The sequence below is a fragment of the Acyrthosiphon pisum genome, chromosome X (genome assembly GCF_005508785.2).
Source record: "Acyrthosiphon pisum isolate AL4f chromosome X, pea_aphid_22Mar2018_4r6ur, whole genome shotgun sequence".
Lineage (NCBI taxonomy): Eukaryota > Metazoa > Arthropoda > Insecta > Hemiptera > Aphididae > Acyrthosiphon > Acyrthosiphon pisum.
Window position 1 is genome coordinate 43,519,311 of NC_042493.1, and position 17,284 is coordinate 43,536,594.

Consider the following 17,284-nt stretch of genomic DNA (forward strand, 5'->3'; position numbering starts at 1 on the left):
TTCTTGAGGCAAACAGTAGGAAAACGCTCAATAGCAATAGGCGCTATGTCTCTGCCAATCAGGCAAATCTATAATGAAGAAATCATTAGGTAAAGAAACTTATATAATAGTCATAGGCGTAACTAGGGTGGGACTTGGCTAAGCCCCCCTAACTTATATTTTAGCCCCCTCTTAATTTACTTATTATAAAAATGCTAGGACTGAAGCCCCCCACCCTAACTTTGAGGTCTGGTTACGCCTATGATAATAGTCACTAATAGTAGATAATTACCTTATACGTTTATACTTTTTAGTCATCCTCGTGGAAGTTGGGGATATACATTCCAACAAGCTCAGCTGAGGTGCAAAAGAATGCGGAACCGTCGAAGACCAAAAATTCCAGAGACAATTCAAGAATTGGTGAATCTATTGAATATGCAAGAACACAACCATTATTCCACAACTCTACAGGAACCACCATCAACATTTTTTCAACAGGCGTTAATTTTAGAAGGTGTATTTGTAGAAGTTATATTTGCCAACATTCAGTTTATCCACAGGTTTAGCGAGGAACTCCAAGCTGTCAAGTCTGCAGGATGTGATGGCACCTTTAAAACAGTTCCAAGTACACCTAAACAATTGAGAAGAGGTTCTTTAATGACGTTCCATGTTGTGTACAAAAATGTTGTAAGTTTACAAAAGTGGGCATTAACAATTTAAAAAGTTAAGTTACTTTTTTTTTAGAAGTAACTATTAACTTTAAACTTAAAGGATTTAACCCTTACTTTTTAGTCTTTCCTGATGGTGTATGCACTTTTGACCAGTGCCACAGAAGAAACGTATACAGCATTTTTTCAAATAGTCCGTCATTTACTACCATTAAATTATGGCAATTTAACAATTATTACCGACTTCGAGCGTGGATTGATGAATGCAGTTACAACAGTGTTTCCTGAAAGTCGGTTACAATGCTGCTGGTTCCACTTTTGCCAAGTGAAGAATACAATTTAACATTTAAGTAATTTCATATGCTTATAACACCTATATAATTACATTTTCCAGTCAATTGTACGATACTGCCGCCGAAAAAATAATTTGGTATATGACCTTATCAAGACCAATGTTATAGCTGCTAATGTGTTGCGCATGGTAATGTATTAAATTATATTACCTATTTTTAAAATGAAAGTTTTAACAAACACCCATACTTTAGATATTAGCACTGGCCCATCTACCAGCTACTAGAGGTCATGCAGATTGTCAACAATTTTGTATTGAAGATGGCTTTAGAGAAATTGTAGCCTATATCCAGCAGTATCCAGACGTGTACAATCGCATGCAAACATTTTTATTTGAGTATGTTTACTCAAATACATAACTAATGATTCAGTTAAACATGAAGTTAATATAAATCTGAAAAAAAAAGATAAAAGCATTAATATCATACATTAATATTAATGCATAATAATGAAAAATACATACATAAATTTATAGTATTATTTTATTTTTTTTTAACTACTAATAATAATTAATAGATACATACAAAATTTTTGGCTGAATCAAGTTGGACCAGCTTTTATTAGTGTCTTTGGTAGTGAAATAAGGAGAAATAATTACTTGGAGTCCTTTCATAGCCAGTTGTTAAGGTTTTTTGGAAATCACCCAAATATCTGGGACTTTTTACGTAAGAATCTTTTAAGTATTGTTATTTCTATACAAATTAATTAAATTAAATTAATTACACTTAATTATTTATAGAGAAACTAAGAATATTAGAAAATCAATTCTTTGTAGAATTTATACAAACCAGCAAAAACTTAACAGTACTTATTTTGTTTTTAAAATATTTTAACACTATATAAATTATTAATATATATTATATACATACCTTATCATTATATATTTTATGTTTAGATCCGAGATCAAACTTCTAGAAGTGAACGGGCTACCAATACTCATATGTTGAAAAGAGCTATTGAGCAGCTTAATGAACATGGCAACATTATTAGATGTCTTACACAAATGGGCCATGCTAACGATGGGTATCTGAGACGTCAGATTGGTCCTATTCCAGCAGACTAATATTTAAATTTTATTTATTTTTTTAAAATGATGAACAATATTTTTGTGATTTATAGACTACAACTATTTTATATGTGGAACAATAACAATTACATTTATTTTAATTTTTTATAGTATAAACATCTATAGTTTTAGTTGATGACTAAAACACGTGTCACGAATTTAATTTACGAATTTAATTAATGTTAATATGTTATGTAATAATGACATAAACATAATGCTTATTGTTTAATATCATTGATTATAAATACTAGTAATATTTTCAATCTATTAATATTATAATATTATATCAATTTAAAATATATAAAAGCCGCGTTGGTACAACTGAATCATTTTATTTATTATTTTTTGATGTTGGAAATAATGTTCTTCCAACATGTTATCAATAATATTACATTTTGGAAGAAGTGTTCTACGCCCCCACATTGCTCTCACCCCTCCGGTTTCGCTTCCCAACGTTGGCAACACCGCTCGGCACCTCCGCGGCGTTCGCGCCTTCGAAGTGTCGGGCGGCTGATACGGCCTAGTCTTTTTTCCGCGCCCGTAGCGTAAAGCACCTCATCCGATCGCGCCCGCGAGCACCTAGAACTGACCACCGGTGCACGTGTCCCTTCGTCCGCCGCTATACCGCCACGACCACAGGTCCCTTGACCCGCAGCGAGGACGCGACCGTCGACCGACGTCGTAAGGCATTTCGTACACGCGACTCGCAACGCGCAATATCCCAGTTCATTCGAGAGACCGGCATTAGCCCAAATTGTAAAGTTGTTGTCATATTTAATAAAAGTTTATCCGACTCGATCAACGTCTCGCTTTATCTTTTCGTGTTGGCCCCGACGATAGTCGCATTCCATCCGTCGAGCGCCACAATAATAAAGATATGGATAGGTCATTGAAGCTTATCATGCGTTCATGTATTACTATCAATTTTGAGTTTATATGGGGTAAAATGGTAAAAATTTTTTCGCGCGCAAACGTAGATATAGCAATTAGCATTTAAAATGTTGAATTGCACTATAAAAAAAATCACTGTCTAATATTTAAAACTTATAACTATTAGCTAAATTTTGTTCTATGATATTACTCTATAATTGTGTATGACCTAACAAAATATTATAATACCTATTTTATTATATTTTAGTCAATACATTTGACAAAAAACAATACTTACCAATTTGATAATTAATTCATCCATTTTTATTTGTCTCATTTATTCATGTCTAAAATTAATATAATAAAATTTGTATATTTTGGTATCATGTTGGTGTATCATTACTTCATGAAAAAGTCTTACATTAAAATATGTTTCACCAACTTGCTTAATGATCTCATCTCTGTGGGTATTAAACTGATGTGTGTAAGTATAATCAAGAAGTGAAACTATGTTTTCATTTAAACAAGGCATATTATTAAATATGTACATCAGTGCTTGACTTAATTAGCCCATCACGATCTTTGATGTGTGCTAATTTACTGTCATGTTTGGTCATTATCAAAAAGGTTTTACAATACTCACAAAATGTTTTCTTTAAAATGTTCATTGCAATAAATCCGGCAATATATGTATACAGAAACATTCTTTACATAGCCATTGATATTATTTATATTTCCAAAATAATTATGATCTACTATTTTATTTTCTGGAAGACTTTCAATATTTTGAAAAATATTTTCTCTGTAGTGTTTCTTTTTAATAACAGATAAAGTGTTAGTGCTATCAAGGATTGAAAAATTTTCATTTACCGAACCTACTATTGCATTGTGTACAAGAAGTCGTTTATATGCTGCTTGAAACTGACAAGTTGGGTTGTTGTTGTAACCACCTTTACCTCCGATAGCACTAAAAAATGTTTCTAGGTGGTCTTGGCTTAGTTTATAGGTAATTATACAATGTAAGTGACCATTTGTTTTCAACAATTTAAATAATTCCAAAGTATTATGCAAGTCGATAACTAGCCCTATAAAACCTGTTTTTCTTTGTGATTTAGTGACCTATGTACCATCTTGAAATTTTAGTCCATTTGTATGAGATGTAAAACTATATATGAACTTTTCATATTTCGAAAACGTTTTATCAGAAATAGCATTGTTATATGGATTTTTTGAATTTAATTTTCTGCTGTTCAATATATCAAATGCATTGTTGATATTTTTACAAAATTCAGCTGTGGCCTCACATCCTTTAAACAATGGGTCTTTTTTTAAAAATAAGAGTGCATCTCCAACACTATCACTTAATACTTGAGAAGCTGCTAACATTCATCTTATTATAATAAAAAATATGTCTATTGGTTAATTTTGTTGCAGCTCGTAGACCTTCTGTTTTTTTCTTTTTCGTGTAATTTTACAATATAATCCCATTTAATAAGTTCACCTTTTGAGTTGATTAAACATTTTTTATCACCAAAAGCATTCCTGATTAATTTAATCATATGTACTGCATCATAAAAGATAAATATTTTTTCATTGTTCACAGGATTTTGAATAAAAGGTGTATTATCGTTGAAATTTGCATTAAGATGAGTACACATGCTTGTATTCACTGATACTCAATCAAAAGCACCAGTATTAGTTATAAGTTCAATTGCTGTTTGTAAAAGATTACTTCATTCTTGCCCAGTTAGGCCATCTATTAAAAAATAACCAATAGGTAACTTCCAGTATCCATTCATACATACTACCATAAATACCAATGCATTTTTAGCAACTGGAATCTCGTCATTGTCATAATTACAGTCGGTTCCTAGGTTTCCATGTCCATACATATTTTATTGAGTATCAATCTCAATATGCCTTTTCAGTTTTCACACACATTTCATCAACTGTCAAATTGCAATATACTTTACTATCTAAGACTTTGTTCTTGATTGTTTCAAATGATTCTTTTGTGAAACATGGTTTACCGTCTACAACCATATACCATCGTCTTAGGGTACGGGGATGAGGTAAGACATTAGCAAATGTTTTTCTTACATGAGTATGCACGTGGAGATTAATATTGTAGAGTAACTGCAAATTATCTAATCTCTTTACCAAAAACATGTTTTTTTTCCTATCAATGATTCTTTTACTATTCTTTCCAACACATCTGAACTCATAGCCTAAAAGTAATTTAAATTAATTATGTCAAAAATGTCTGGTATTTTTTATACTTAACTTAAATATGAACAAATCAGCCAAACCTAAATAAAAAATCAATGATCTAAAATCTAACACAAATTATACTTCTTCAACCAATAACACATAATACAAATTAAATAACAATATTTATACATACATTATTTCATTACTGTGAACAAAATAAATTATTTTTATTTAATTTATATATTAATTTACTAAAATTCATTGTACAATTTTAATAGCTACATTTTTAGAAATAATTTTATTAGAATTAGTTGGTTACTAAAATAAAAAAATGCATAGTATCAATTAATAATATAAATTTAAATTATATTAAGTATGTAAAATGTAAATTGTAAATTACTAAACACTAAACTAGTAAATTATAAGGAAATACTTAGGTACGTAATACACCGTGACAGAGTGACTGTATAGACATACAAAAATAAATACATAAAATAGCTACTCTCAATTACAAGGAATAATATTAACTAATAAATGACAACACAAAATATTGTTTACTGATGTAGGTACTGTCTGGGCGACAATCTGTAAAAATACCTTTAGGTTTATTGCTGCATTATCAGAAATCATAGATTTTTTTTTAAGAACACTAATCATTTCATTTAAGCTTTCAACTTTCTTTTGCAGTCTATGATCTTTTTGATGCAATAATTTATTTTTGTACCGAAGATCAGATACGGCCTTTTGAACCATAATAAAATTTTGTTTTCTTCTTTTTGGTGTGGAGTAATCATCTTCTTCTAGATCCCCATTCTACTAGAATTCCACAATTTCTTTCTTTTTTTATGGGAGGAAAACTGATTTACAGATATAGAAGGACTAAAAAAAAATCAAATTGATAAAGAAATCATATCTCATAAACTAAAATTAAAATATTTACCTTTCTGGAAACAGAACTTTTGCAAGCTTAGTCGATACTGTGCTAGTAGGCGAAAAACCAAATATTATATTTTCACCCGAACTAAAAATATATAGATATACAAGATTAATTAAATTAGTTATAATTAAAATATATAAAATTTACCTCTGGTTGTTCAGCTGCATAGAATTACATACGTCATCATCTTCAACAGTTTCTGAATGGCTATAAAAAAATTACTTTAAACAAACATAAAAAGGATAATAAATACAAAAATTACCTTAATGGAACAGCTTTTAGATGCAAAATGTATCTACTATTGCTAAAGATGTAACTATTCTTTGCAAAATGTTTACTACATACTCTGTGCCATTTAGAAATAGGTACTTTAAGATTAAGAGTATGAATCCACAAATGTTTTCTAGTCAAGTCTGTAGGAAATCTTAGGTTTACAAATAAAACGCTAGGTGAGTATAATTTCAACAAGTAAAATACATTTAATTCCAAGATTTTTATCTAGGCTAACAAAATATAGGGTAAATTATTTGGTTATTTAATTAGGTATTACAATACCTACAGATGGAAAGAAATATCTTCAGTCTTGTTTTTGGAATTTGTAAAACAAACAACACATGAATGCACCATATTTTTAAATAGGTATCAAATTATTATCATAGTTAGGTATTATAATAGTTAATAATGTATTAAAACTATACCTACCTATTAAATTTATCATAAATATAATGCCAAAAACTACTCAAAACTCAAAAGTCATAGGTATATTATATTATTATTATAATTCCTTGTTAGAAATTTAGAATATTTCATATTATATCGGCGCGTGGCAATTATTTGAAGTTTGAACATAACCTTAAATAGTACCACATGTAGGAGAGAGAACATTCTTAAAGATATTTTCTCTCTGCCGCAAAAAAGAACGCGACCTCATACAGTGTTAATATAGCCATGGCCTATCCATATATTTATTATCTATGCCGACCCCATCCCGTTGTGAGGACCTAAAGTTTACACCGCCATCTTGTGCTGTTTGCCGAAAACAAAAACAAATTTCCGTAATGTGACGGTTCGTCATATTACTGTCCATGTATTTACTTTCCGTCATATTACGGTCCGTGATATTAAGGTTTTCCGTGATATTACGGTCCGTACATTTTTTAATTCCGGTATTTAAAGGTCCGTAATCCGACGGTTAGCGTTATTTTTATTTCCGTAATCTGACGGTCCGTAACTTAACACAAGAATTTCGCAATCTGACGGTCCATTTGATTATTTTCCGTGTATTTACGGCTTCCCAAATATATTACACTGTTCTAAACATGATAAAAATAGGAAAAATTAGGTCCAATCCCTGTGTACAACTATCAAAAACATAGAGGTGACATAGACTTTTTAGTTGTGGGGACTGCGGTAGCACTGGCCGGCGAAATAGACGTCGACGCCACCATTTTTGACACACACACTCTCACTTATATATTTTTAATTCTCGTTGTTAATTTTTTAAGTTTACTACTCATTGTAATTTGCAAATTGTTATTTTAATAAGTTGTCTTTTAATAAAAATAATTAATAGTACAAAAGGTTGTAATACTTGTATAATACTAAGTTTAACAACTCGTACATAGTGTTGCGAAGTTGGAAATTAATTCTTATTAACTACTCAGGGATGTATTTTATATGCCAAACGCCAGGTTGAGTGATGTGATTAATTTGAACATCGCACACAACTTCTATTTTATGTAACATTTATAATTACGCATGATAATTGTTTTTTGGTCATACAACCTCGCAGTGGCGCCGAACCCAAAATTGGTGGGTAATCGTAATACTAAGTATAAAAATATATTGTACAAATATAAGAAAGACGACCTCTAAGTATGTCGTAGCGTGCAGTATGTACCTACTGTGTGATAACGTTAGAAATAGCCAATAACTAATTAATAATTTAATTAATAGTTTTACCATTAATAAATATATTCTAGTATTTATAGTCAATAGTATTGTGTAAAAAGTCAAAAATCTCTGATAATACAGTACATTTAGTATTTTTATTTTACAAGTGATAAAACAATTAGTAGGTACCTATCAACTGAAATAGCGTGGGTGATGGGCCCCCCGGCACACATGAATGAATTTTATTTTACAGCGATTTGTGTTTTTATAATATTATGTGTCTGTAATCACCTATTATGATTTATGACAGTAAAAATAGTTCAAATTTCTACCTCAGCATCTTTTCTGATAGGAAAGTGAAAATCTAGTTGGTTCTGTTGGGTAAAAACTCAAAAGTAAAAAAGTTCCCAGTAATTTTCAAAAGCATCGTGAAAAACAAAAATTAAACTACCTAACAAAATAATATTAAAGTAATTTTTATACAAAACCAGTTTTTGACCATGTTTTTCTGTTGTAACTCAAAAATGAATAATCGTAAAAACTTTATATTTTAACAACATTTTTATATAATATATGATCATTTTCCTTACAAGATAATATTTCTCACAAGATATTCAAAATATATTGACTCTTTTTGAGCTTTAAAAATTGTTATTTTTAAATATCGTCGATAAATAATTTTCTCTCTCGGTCAAGTTGAACATAGATCCACAATATATTATTTTTAATGTGGGTCTTAAGTTAAAACTTTAACAAAATTCATTAAAATTAAGAAAATCAAAAAATGTTCGACTGTCCACCAAAGAAAAGTTTAAAGGAAACCTTACCAGAAAGTCACATTAATTTGTGTTGAGACTTAACTAGATAAATTTATATATAAATTGTATGCTGTATGCTGTCAAAAAATCACTGGGGATAAAAAATTTTACTTCCTCTCGAATAAGTTATTGGGGCAACACTGAAAACTATACCACGGTCCTTACCGAGCATAAGCTTTAGGTTATCTACATCGTGGGCAACATCTTATATTGATATTATAACCTCCCAGCATGACGAGCAAACAATTTTCTTTCATGAAATTGTATTTGTATAATAGTCTGGTTGTTGCGTAGAATATCCCTGCACATAGTGCACAGTGCATTACATTTGCCGACTTGTCATGATCGATGAACGCAGAAGCGTGACAAAAAATAGTGTGGCTTGTGCAGGAAGGAAATTTCAGTCTTTAGTGAAATGCGGCCCACGACTGCGACTCGTTACATACGTCGCCCGCGCCTGAAATTGCTCACTTCCAGCCCATGCCACACAATATACTATTGTAATATATACCTATAAGTAATACCTGAAGTACCTTCGATGACGTTATATACCTACTATTATTTTTATTATTTTTTTTTTGTAATTAACCTGTGTGTTTTTTGGATTTGACAGATTTTTTAACGGGCACCGTAAGTATCTGCCATGCCCGGGTGGGAGATGGTGGCATTTTTCTCCGGACACCATGACTTGGCAAAAGAAAAATCCCGCCCGCGGCCGGCATCGAACCGGCGACGGTGTGCGACGTGCGTCGCAACCAGAGATGTAAAATTTCATGTTTTCACAGACCTGTTGAAACTTTTCAGAAACTTTTCAAAAAAATTGAAACTTTCGATTTAACACTTTTATACATCTTTAATTTGTTTAAAAATTATTTAAGTCTATAACCAACTTAAATATTAACTGTTCTCAGCATAGATTAAGAAATTATTATTTAACAGTCTCAATAGTTCACAATATTAAATACTTATGTAAAACTATAAAATATGAATAACCTTTGTAGGCATACATGTATGGTAACTACCTTTGTAGGTATGTAACTAAATAAATAACAGGTCAATAAAAAAACAAAGTACCATTTAAACAAAAAAACTTTTTCAACAAATTATTTAAGACTATAACCAACTAACATATTAACTGTTCTTAGAATCTTGGCAATTTATAATAAGTCATCAGTGCTACTTTCATTTTCAACTTCAAAAGAAAAGTCTTCTTCATTTCCATCACTACTCTTCCACTCACTACCACAATCAGATTCTTCAATACTACTGAAGCTTTTATCATCATCTGCTAACATTTTTTCAATTCTGGTGTCACTTAAATCAGTTAGATCTATATTCTTGTTTGGTGATTTTCGTTTTGGTTGCCTTGGATAATTTGATGAAGTACTAGCAGACATAATCAATTGATTTTCAATATGTAACTCAGTATCATCAAGCCCTGCATTTCTTGATTTTTTTAATGGAGTGCTAGAGTAGTTAACCATTTGATTTTCATCATAACATTCTAGGACAACATTAGATGAAGCTGTTACCTTTTTTAACTGCACTTCATCTGTATTATAATTTTTAAGTAAATTTTTGTTATGAGCAATAAAAAGTAATTTTGATGCTCTTTCGTTGTCTAGTCTATTTCTTTTCAAATTTTGTATATGTCCCATTTTACTAAACGACCGTTCAACAGATGCAGATGTTGGTGTGGATGTTAGTATTTTTATAGCAATTTTAGCTAACTCAGCAGCTGAATTACTGCAAAATCCTTTCCACCAGATGAGTGGATTAAGTTTTGAATCCAATGTTTTCCATAAAAACTCTTTGTTGAAAATACCTTCTTTGGATCTATATTGAGCTATTTGTGATATTAGATTATTTATTTCAATATCTGCATTATTTTCTCCCATATTAATTATAAATTCAATAGCTTCTATGTCTTCGCAATCTTTAAGATCTTTTCCAAATGTGTTTGGGTCAAGAATGTTTGCTGCCAAATGTATTTTTTTTAAGCAAAAATCACGTCTGTTTTCAAGCATAGCTAAAATTTTTAATTCTTCGTTTTTCAGAGCTGGTTCTATTTCTAATGAAAAAAATTCTTTAAAATCTTTTTCCAGTTCACTAAATATTGTACAAACAATGCTTAAATTAAGTTTATCTCCTTGTACTAATTTTAAATAATGTGCAAGTGGTTTTAATAATTTATAAAAAGTTTCAATTCTTTCCCAAAATACATCCATTAAAATACAATTTTTAGTTTGTTGAGTTACAATTAGTTCAACTCGTTCATCGATACACATGGCCTTTAAACAACATTTATTGTCGATTAAACTCTGCATAGATCTTACAATTGAACCCCAACGCTCCAGGCAATTTTAAGCTAGGTAGATTCCCAGACAATAAACTTTGTTTTTCTTTTAAAACTGATAACAGAATATGTTTGTTTTTTATTTCTTTAATTACATGTTTCAATTCTACAACAACTTCTTTTAGTGACTCTAATCCAGTAGTAATATCCTGAACTAACAAACTAAGTCCATGAGCCACACAACCATAATAACTTTGAATTAGATTCCATGCTGCTTTCATATTACTAGCATTATCCGTTACTACTGATGTAAATTTCATTTCACCAAATTCTTTTAACACATTTATTATAATATCCTTCATATAAACTCCTGAATGTTTATTTGATTTTGTATCAATAGATTTTAAAAATATTGGTTCGGGTGTTGTAATTATAAAGTTAATTATACTATCACCTTTAACATTTGTCCACCCATCACAAGTCAGTCCCAAATTATATGACTTATTATTTTTTTTCTTTTAAGTTAAGAAACAGTTTATCATAGTGTGTATTAAGTAATTTGTTGGATAATTTATGACGACTAGGCAAAAGAAACCCTGGCCGAATACTTTTGTAATGGTCTATTATACTGCGATTCTCAGTGATATTTAATGGTAGACAATTTCCAAAGACAAACATAGCGAATGACAGCTCAAATTTTTCTTGATCTTCTTTGGTAAAAATATCAATAAAATTAAGCAAAGATGAATTACGTTTAAATGTTTTATTAGCTGAACAATTCTTAAAATCAGACAATGTTTGTGATGCAGAAATTTGTTGTGGTTGTGACTGTAATGATACCAAGTTGTCCGTGTCAGTACACTTAGAATTGTCTTGGACTTGGAATAGTTGGGAATGTTGGGATGCATCAAAATATTCAAAACCATTACTTAGATCATCAATCTCCTCATCTGGATTGTGAATAATTGTACAAATATTATTATTTTGCCTGGTGAAAAAAAAATCAGGAATATTTATATGCCTCCTTTTTTCAGGATTTATTAATTTAAATGCATAAAAATACTGAAAAATTTACATTTTTTTAAGTACCATATTATGTAGGTAGTAGGTACCATTAATTTAATATTTAAATTAATTTATTTCATTTATAAGTTGCCATATTATAGGTAGGTACCTATTTGAGTAGGTATTTAACAAGTTTTTTACAACACTTAAATCTTTAAAGTAAAATCAATTTTATTGTAAATAGCACTTACTTTTTTTGTTTGTTTTTAGTGTCAAAATAAACTTGTCGAATTTCTTTTGGACACTTCCAACATTTTTTAATAATGTGATCCGACATTCTTGTTGCAATTTTTGAGGTAGACCAATTGCAAAATTTACACTGATATTTACTGTTTTTTTTCATTAAAATATTTAAAAATATCGATTTGTCTCGAATTCATGATGAATATTGAATACAGAATAACAAAGGCAGTAAATCATAGAAAACAAATTAAATATTTAAATACTACAAGTCAGTAAACAAACTATAAAAATGTATTATTATTTATTACTTAATACTAGATAATAGATTCATCGTACTATCATAGTATTGTAGAACCAAGGTTAATAGAATATACAGGTTGCCTTAGAGTCATGTAAACAAAACGTTTCCCCCCTTACCGTTCCTCGTCTACTGACGTCATTGCCGGAACAATCGCCGTAGTGCGGCATTACTACAATGTGTCATTTACTTATTTTCAACAGTATAATAATTAATAAAATCATTTTTTACATACTTTCTTTTGATTTTGATAACTTAATTATTAATGAATTATTCATTTGATTTACCAGCTATTTAATTATATAATAAATAATAATTATCGAATATAATATATTTATTTTTAATACAGTGTACTCTCAGTAACTCGAAGCTCACGGCCTACTGGGGGAAAAAAATCCGACTTATTAAAAATTTCGAGTTATCAAAACCTTAATGTGTTATTGTTACTTGAAGGGGAATTTTATTTGTTCGAGATGTCGAGAATTTCTAGTTATCAAGGTTCAAGTTACCTATTGAGAGTACACTGTATATATCACAAATAGCTCCTACTATTTAACTAACAGCTATGTTTAGCATGCAATAGGTATATAATTTAGTAGTAAAATATATATAATACATGGTAAAAATACTTACAGAAGTTAGTAAAATTGCAAAAAGTTCAAACATATTATGTCGTAGGTAGGTACCTATTTTGTATTTTAACATGATAAATAAAATTTAACAAAACTAAAATTTGATAAAAACGATTGATCTATTTTTTCTTTCATCAAATATTAATTTGAAGATAGAAAAATCAACTTTCTAAAAAATATTTTACACTTATCTTGCATAATACAATACATTATACCAATTGTAATTGACCAATAAATAAAAATGTTGTGCAGGTACAATTAGAAAACTATCAATAAATAAATAAAGACGACAACCAAGAAACCAATCTGCAATAGTTGTGTACATACATTTTTAATATTCTTTCATATAAATACAAATATTACAATATAATAATATAATACCTAATAATATAATATATATTAATATATAATATAATATATAATTCATAAATAAAACTTGTACATTTCAATAATTAATTAAGTCATAATTCTTTGTAACTTTTGTAGCTTTAGTAATTGAGATTTTGCTTTTCTTTTCGCTATTAAAGTCTTCTGATTTTTGGTTGTATATTTCATTCGAATGAAGATTCTCTGTTTTACATATGCTTGTATAACAGGATAATACTTTTCATCAAAATCCATTCTATTAAATATTTTTTGTGTCAGTTGTTTTACAACACTTGGTCCTTTAGGGATTTGATGTTTGGTAATTTTTCTAAAAAGTTTTTCTATTCTAAAAATTTTTGTTTTAAAATAATTACTAGGGACTATCAGACCTCCATACGATAGATGTTCAGTCCATGTTGATAATTGATAATTATGATCGTTGACACGGGAAGTATTGAGTTGTGTCGTAGTGCAGCCAAGTTCAGGAAACTTCATTCTATACTTCTTGGCTATCCACCCAGCTAAATATTCAATTGCATCTTGTGTCATTTCATTTATAGACTTATTATCATTAATTGCGTCTGTATCTGTATCTGTATCTGTTCCTGTCTCTGTGTCTTCATTCTTTTCATTGTCTGTTAGTTTAAAGTTAATTTGCTTGAATGTGCTTGCCACCATAAATTCTTCTTGGTTTTTATCAATAGTATTAGAAGAGGTTGAAACAACTCCAGGATTTTTGCCTAAAATGATCATCCTCAACCTGTATAAATCATTTAAAGGTGATGGATGATCATTTAGACCACCTCTAGTACGTATTTGACCAAACAGACTTTCTAGCGCATCTTGGTTAGATTTGGATGTTAATAAATATTTTAATCCATGTTCTTGTACTATATTGAGAAGTTTCCGAGTTCCATTAATGTTCATTAAAAGAGCTTTTTGAAAAAGTTGAAGATTGCTTTTATTAATGCATCTCATATTAAAAATGAAATCATAAACTTTATCCAAAAGGGCATTTTGTTCCTATAAAAACAGTCCATATGGAGCTTTGAATGGGGTTGAATTATCGTTAGGATGAGATACATTGGCTAAATCAAACCAGTTATTGATTAGTTCAATAAATTCAGCTGTGTCACTGTTTAATTTTTTATCACTAATAGGTTCATAATGTTTTAGTGCCGTTGCAGTTGTATGAGAAATAAGTTGGGTAGCTAATTTTACTTTTTGTCGTTGCGATCCCTCACATATTAAATGTTCATTGGAAAGTTTATGACACACGCTGAGTTCAGTGGATGTTATTGAAACTAATGCTTCCAGTGGTTGTTTATTGATTAGTTTGTCATCTTTAATGAATCTAGTATCTAAAAGCCAATTCCTAACTAGTTTCAGAATATGAGGAGCATCTGGAATATAAACTATATTTCTTCCATTCGGAGTACAAAATACTGGTTTATCATAACTTATGTCCAATTTTCTCCATAGACCAACATTCCCACCTCCGCAATCACTAACGCAACATATAACTTTAAAACCTATTTGGTCAAGCTCATTGATAATACTAAATAAAATTTCCTTGGTCATTTTTCTATCAAAGTCAACAAACACAGGCTGTTTCCAGGGTGATGCTATACCTCTTGCCATTACTACTTGCATCTGGTCATGAGGTCCTACAACTTCATCTTGAAGAGTATCATATTCTAACGTACTGCATACTTTCACTTCATCGAACATGAGTACAGTTAGTTTCTGATAATCCTCTAAATTATTTCCATTTAATTCCATTATATTTAAGTCATCATGAAGAATACCGTTTCTCATGCAAATACCTTTTGCCCATCTTTGAAGGGATGACAGTCCTTAAAAAAAAAAATAATAATATTATTAAAACATATTATATTCTTAATGTTTTATAAATGAATAACATATTAATATATTTAAATTTGATTTACCAGGAAGTGGATAATGCAGTTCACGGCTGACAAACATATACGCTCGCTTGCTAAAATACCTTAATGTGAAGGCTTTTGATATTTCATCTTGTGTCCAATTTACTTGTTTTTTCTTCTTCAACAAAAGATTTAACTGATTTGGAGTAAATATTGCTGACAGATATGATTTTGCTTTATTTTCAATAGCAAGAGTTTTATTTTGAGTGAGAGATTTAATTTGATTTGACATATTTTTTTGTGTTTGTGTTAGAACCGAATTTAAAGTTTTCAAACGTTTTTCAAGAATTTTTATGCCATGTCTGAGATTTTCATTAATATTTTTATAATTCATAGAAGATGTTTTGAATGATAAAACTCAAATTTTCAATTTTTCATTCTCATTTTTTAAATTTTGATGTTCTTTGAATAACTCATTGTACATTACTTCATAATTTGGATTAAAATGTTGGTTATTGTTAGCGAAATTGTTAGCTTCATGAAATATTACAGCAGATACCATTTGCTCTGTGTCAAGAGTAGTGGCAATTTACTGATCATGAGACTGAAATAAAAAGATTTAATAATTAATTTCCTACCTAGGTATATACATTTTTAAGTTTATGAAATAAAAAATATTTTTTATATTATTCATAAATACAAAACTGGCAAATTATTATTAAATTCAATGACTGTATAATGTAAATACCTCTTTTATTGATTTTGCTTCGATTCTACTTCTGCGTTTTAAAGCACACTGTGTTTCAGTAGATAAACAGGTGGGAAGGTTCAGTGTTGGTATAGAACCAGGTTTTAATCTTCTGACAGTTTTGTTTCCCATAAGTTCAGATTTTAAATCACGAACAAAGTCTTCTGATTTAAAATGTTTGGAACAAATGTAAGATTTACTGGGATTCCAGGAATCTCCCCGTTTACACTTTAGAGTCCATATTTTCTGGACATCAGGATCTTTTGGAAATCTAAAAATTATAGTCTAATTAATTAACAAAATAATACAAAACAAATGAATGTGATAATTGATATCATCGGAATATAATGGTATGCATATCATTCTATCATAAAAAAGCCTAAATAGTTGTGTGTACCAACTGGCTACTGAGTAGGTCTTGTGAGTTATAAAAATAAGTAATTTTAATTAACTATAAAAATATAAAACGTTAATAACCATATCATGTAGTTTAAGCATCATTGATAAAATAAAACTTTATAAATACCTGTGAAATGAAATATCAGTCATTCCAATTTTTTTTGTTTTGCCAGAATACAAATCACACGTCGCAATAGCACAATTAGAACCACCACTTCTGGTACCCATGATTATTGTATATTATACTACTCTAAATTATAAAATTAATATAATTAATCGCCAATTACGTCTAAATTATAAAAATTAAGCATAACGTTAACGCATAAAACATCTTTTTACGGTGTGTGCCGGTGTTCGTGTTCCGGCAGTGACGTCAGGAGCGTTATTCCCCCACTCTCATTTTTTCGTAAATTCAGAAGTGAGGCAACCTGTATATTCTATTAACCTTGTTGTAGAACTACCAAATAACAATTTAGTTGCAGAAAATTATCATGATAAGTGATAACACATTAACACATGACAATTAACAGCAGATACCAGTGTTACAATAATAGCTACTACAATTACAATCATAGATATTAAAACTATTGTTCTATTACCTATCTATTGGTGTATACT

At 29.7% G+C, this 17,284-nt stretch overlaps 2 protein-coding genes across 2 annotated transcripts; both read right to left on the reverse strand.

Annotated features, from left to right (window-relative positions):
- Window positions 1-4,845: 4,845 nt before the first annotated feature.
- LOC103307821 lies at window positions 4,846-5,898 on the reverse strand. Its single transcript, XM_008180149.1, has 2 exons — window positions 5,658-5,898; window positions 4,846-5,162 (listed from the first exon to the last, which is right to left on the reverse strand). The coding sequence occupies exons 1-2, from the start codon at window positions 5,896-5,898 to the stop codon at window positions 4,846-4,848; spliced, it is 558 nt and encodes a 185-aa protein (XP_008178371.1).
- Window positions 5,899-16,243: 10,345 nt separating this feature from the next.
- LOC103307822 (THAP domain-containing protein 4-like) lies at window positions 16,244-16,894 on the reverse strand. Its single transcript, XM_008180150.1, has 2 exons — window positions 16,794-16,894; window positions 16,244-16,538 (listed from the first exon to the last, which is right to left on the reverse strand). The coding sequence occupies exons 1-2, from the start codon at window positions 16,892-16,894 to the stop codon at window positions 16,244-16,246; spliced, it is 396 nt and encodes a 131-aa protein (XP_008178372.1).
- Window positions 16,895-17,284: the final 390 nt, after the last annotated feature.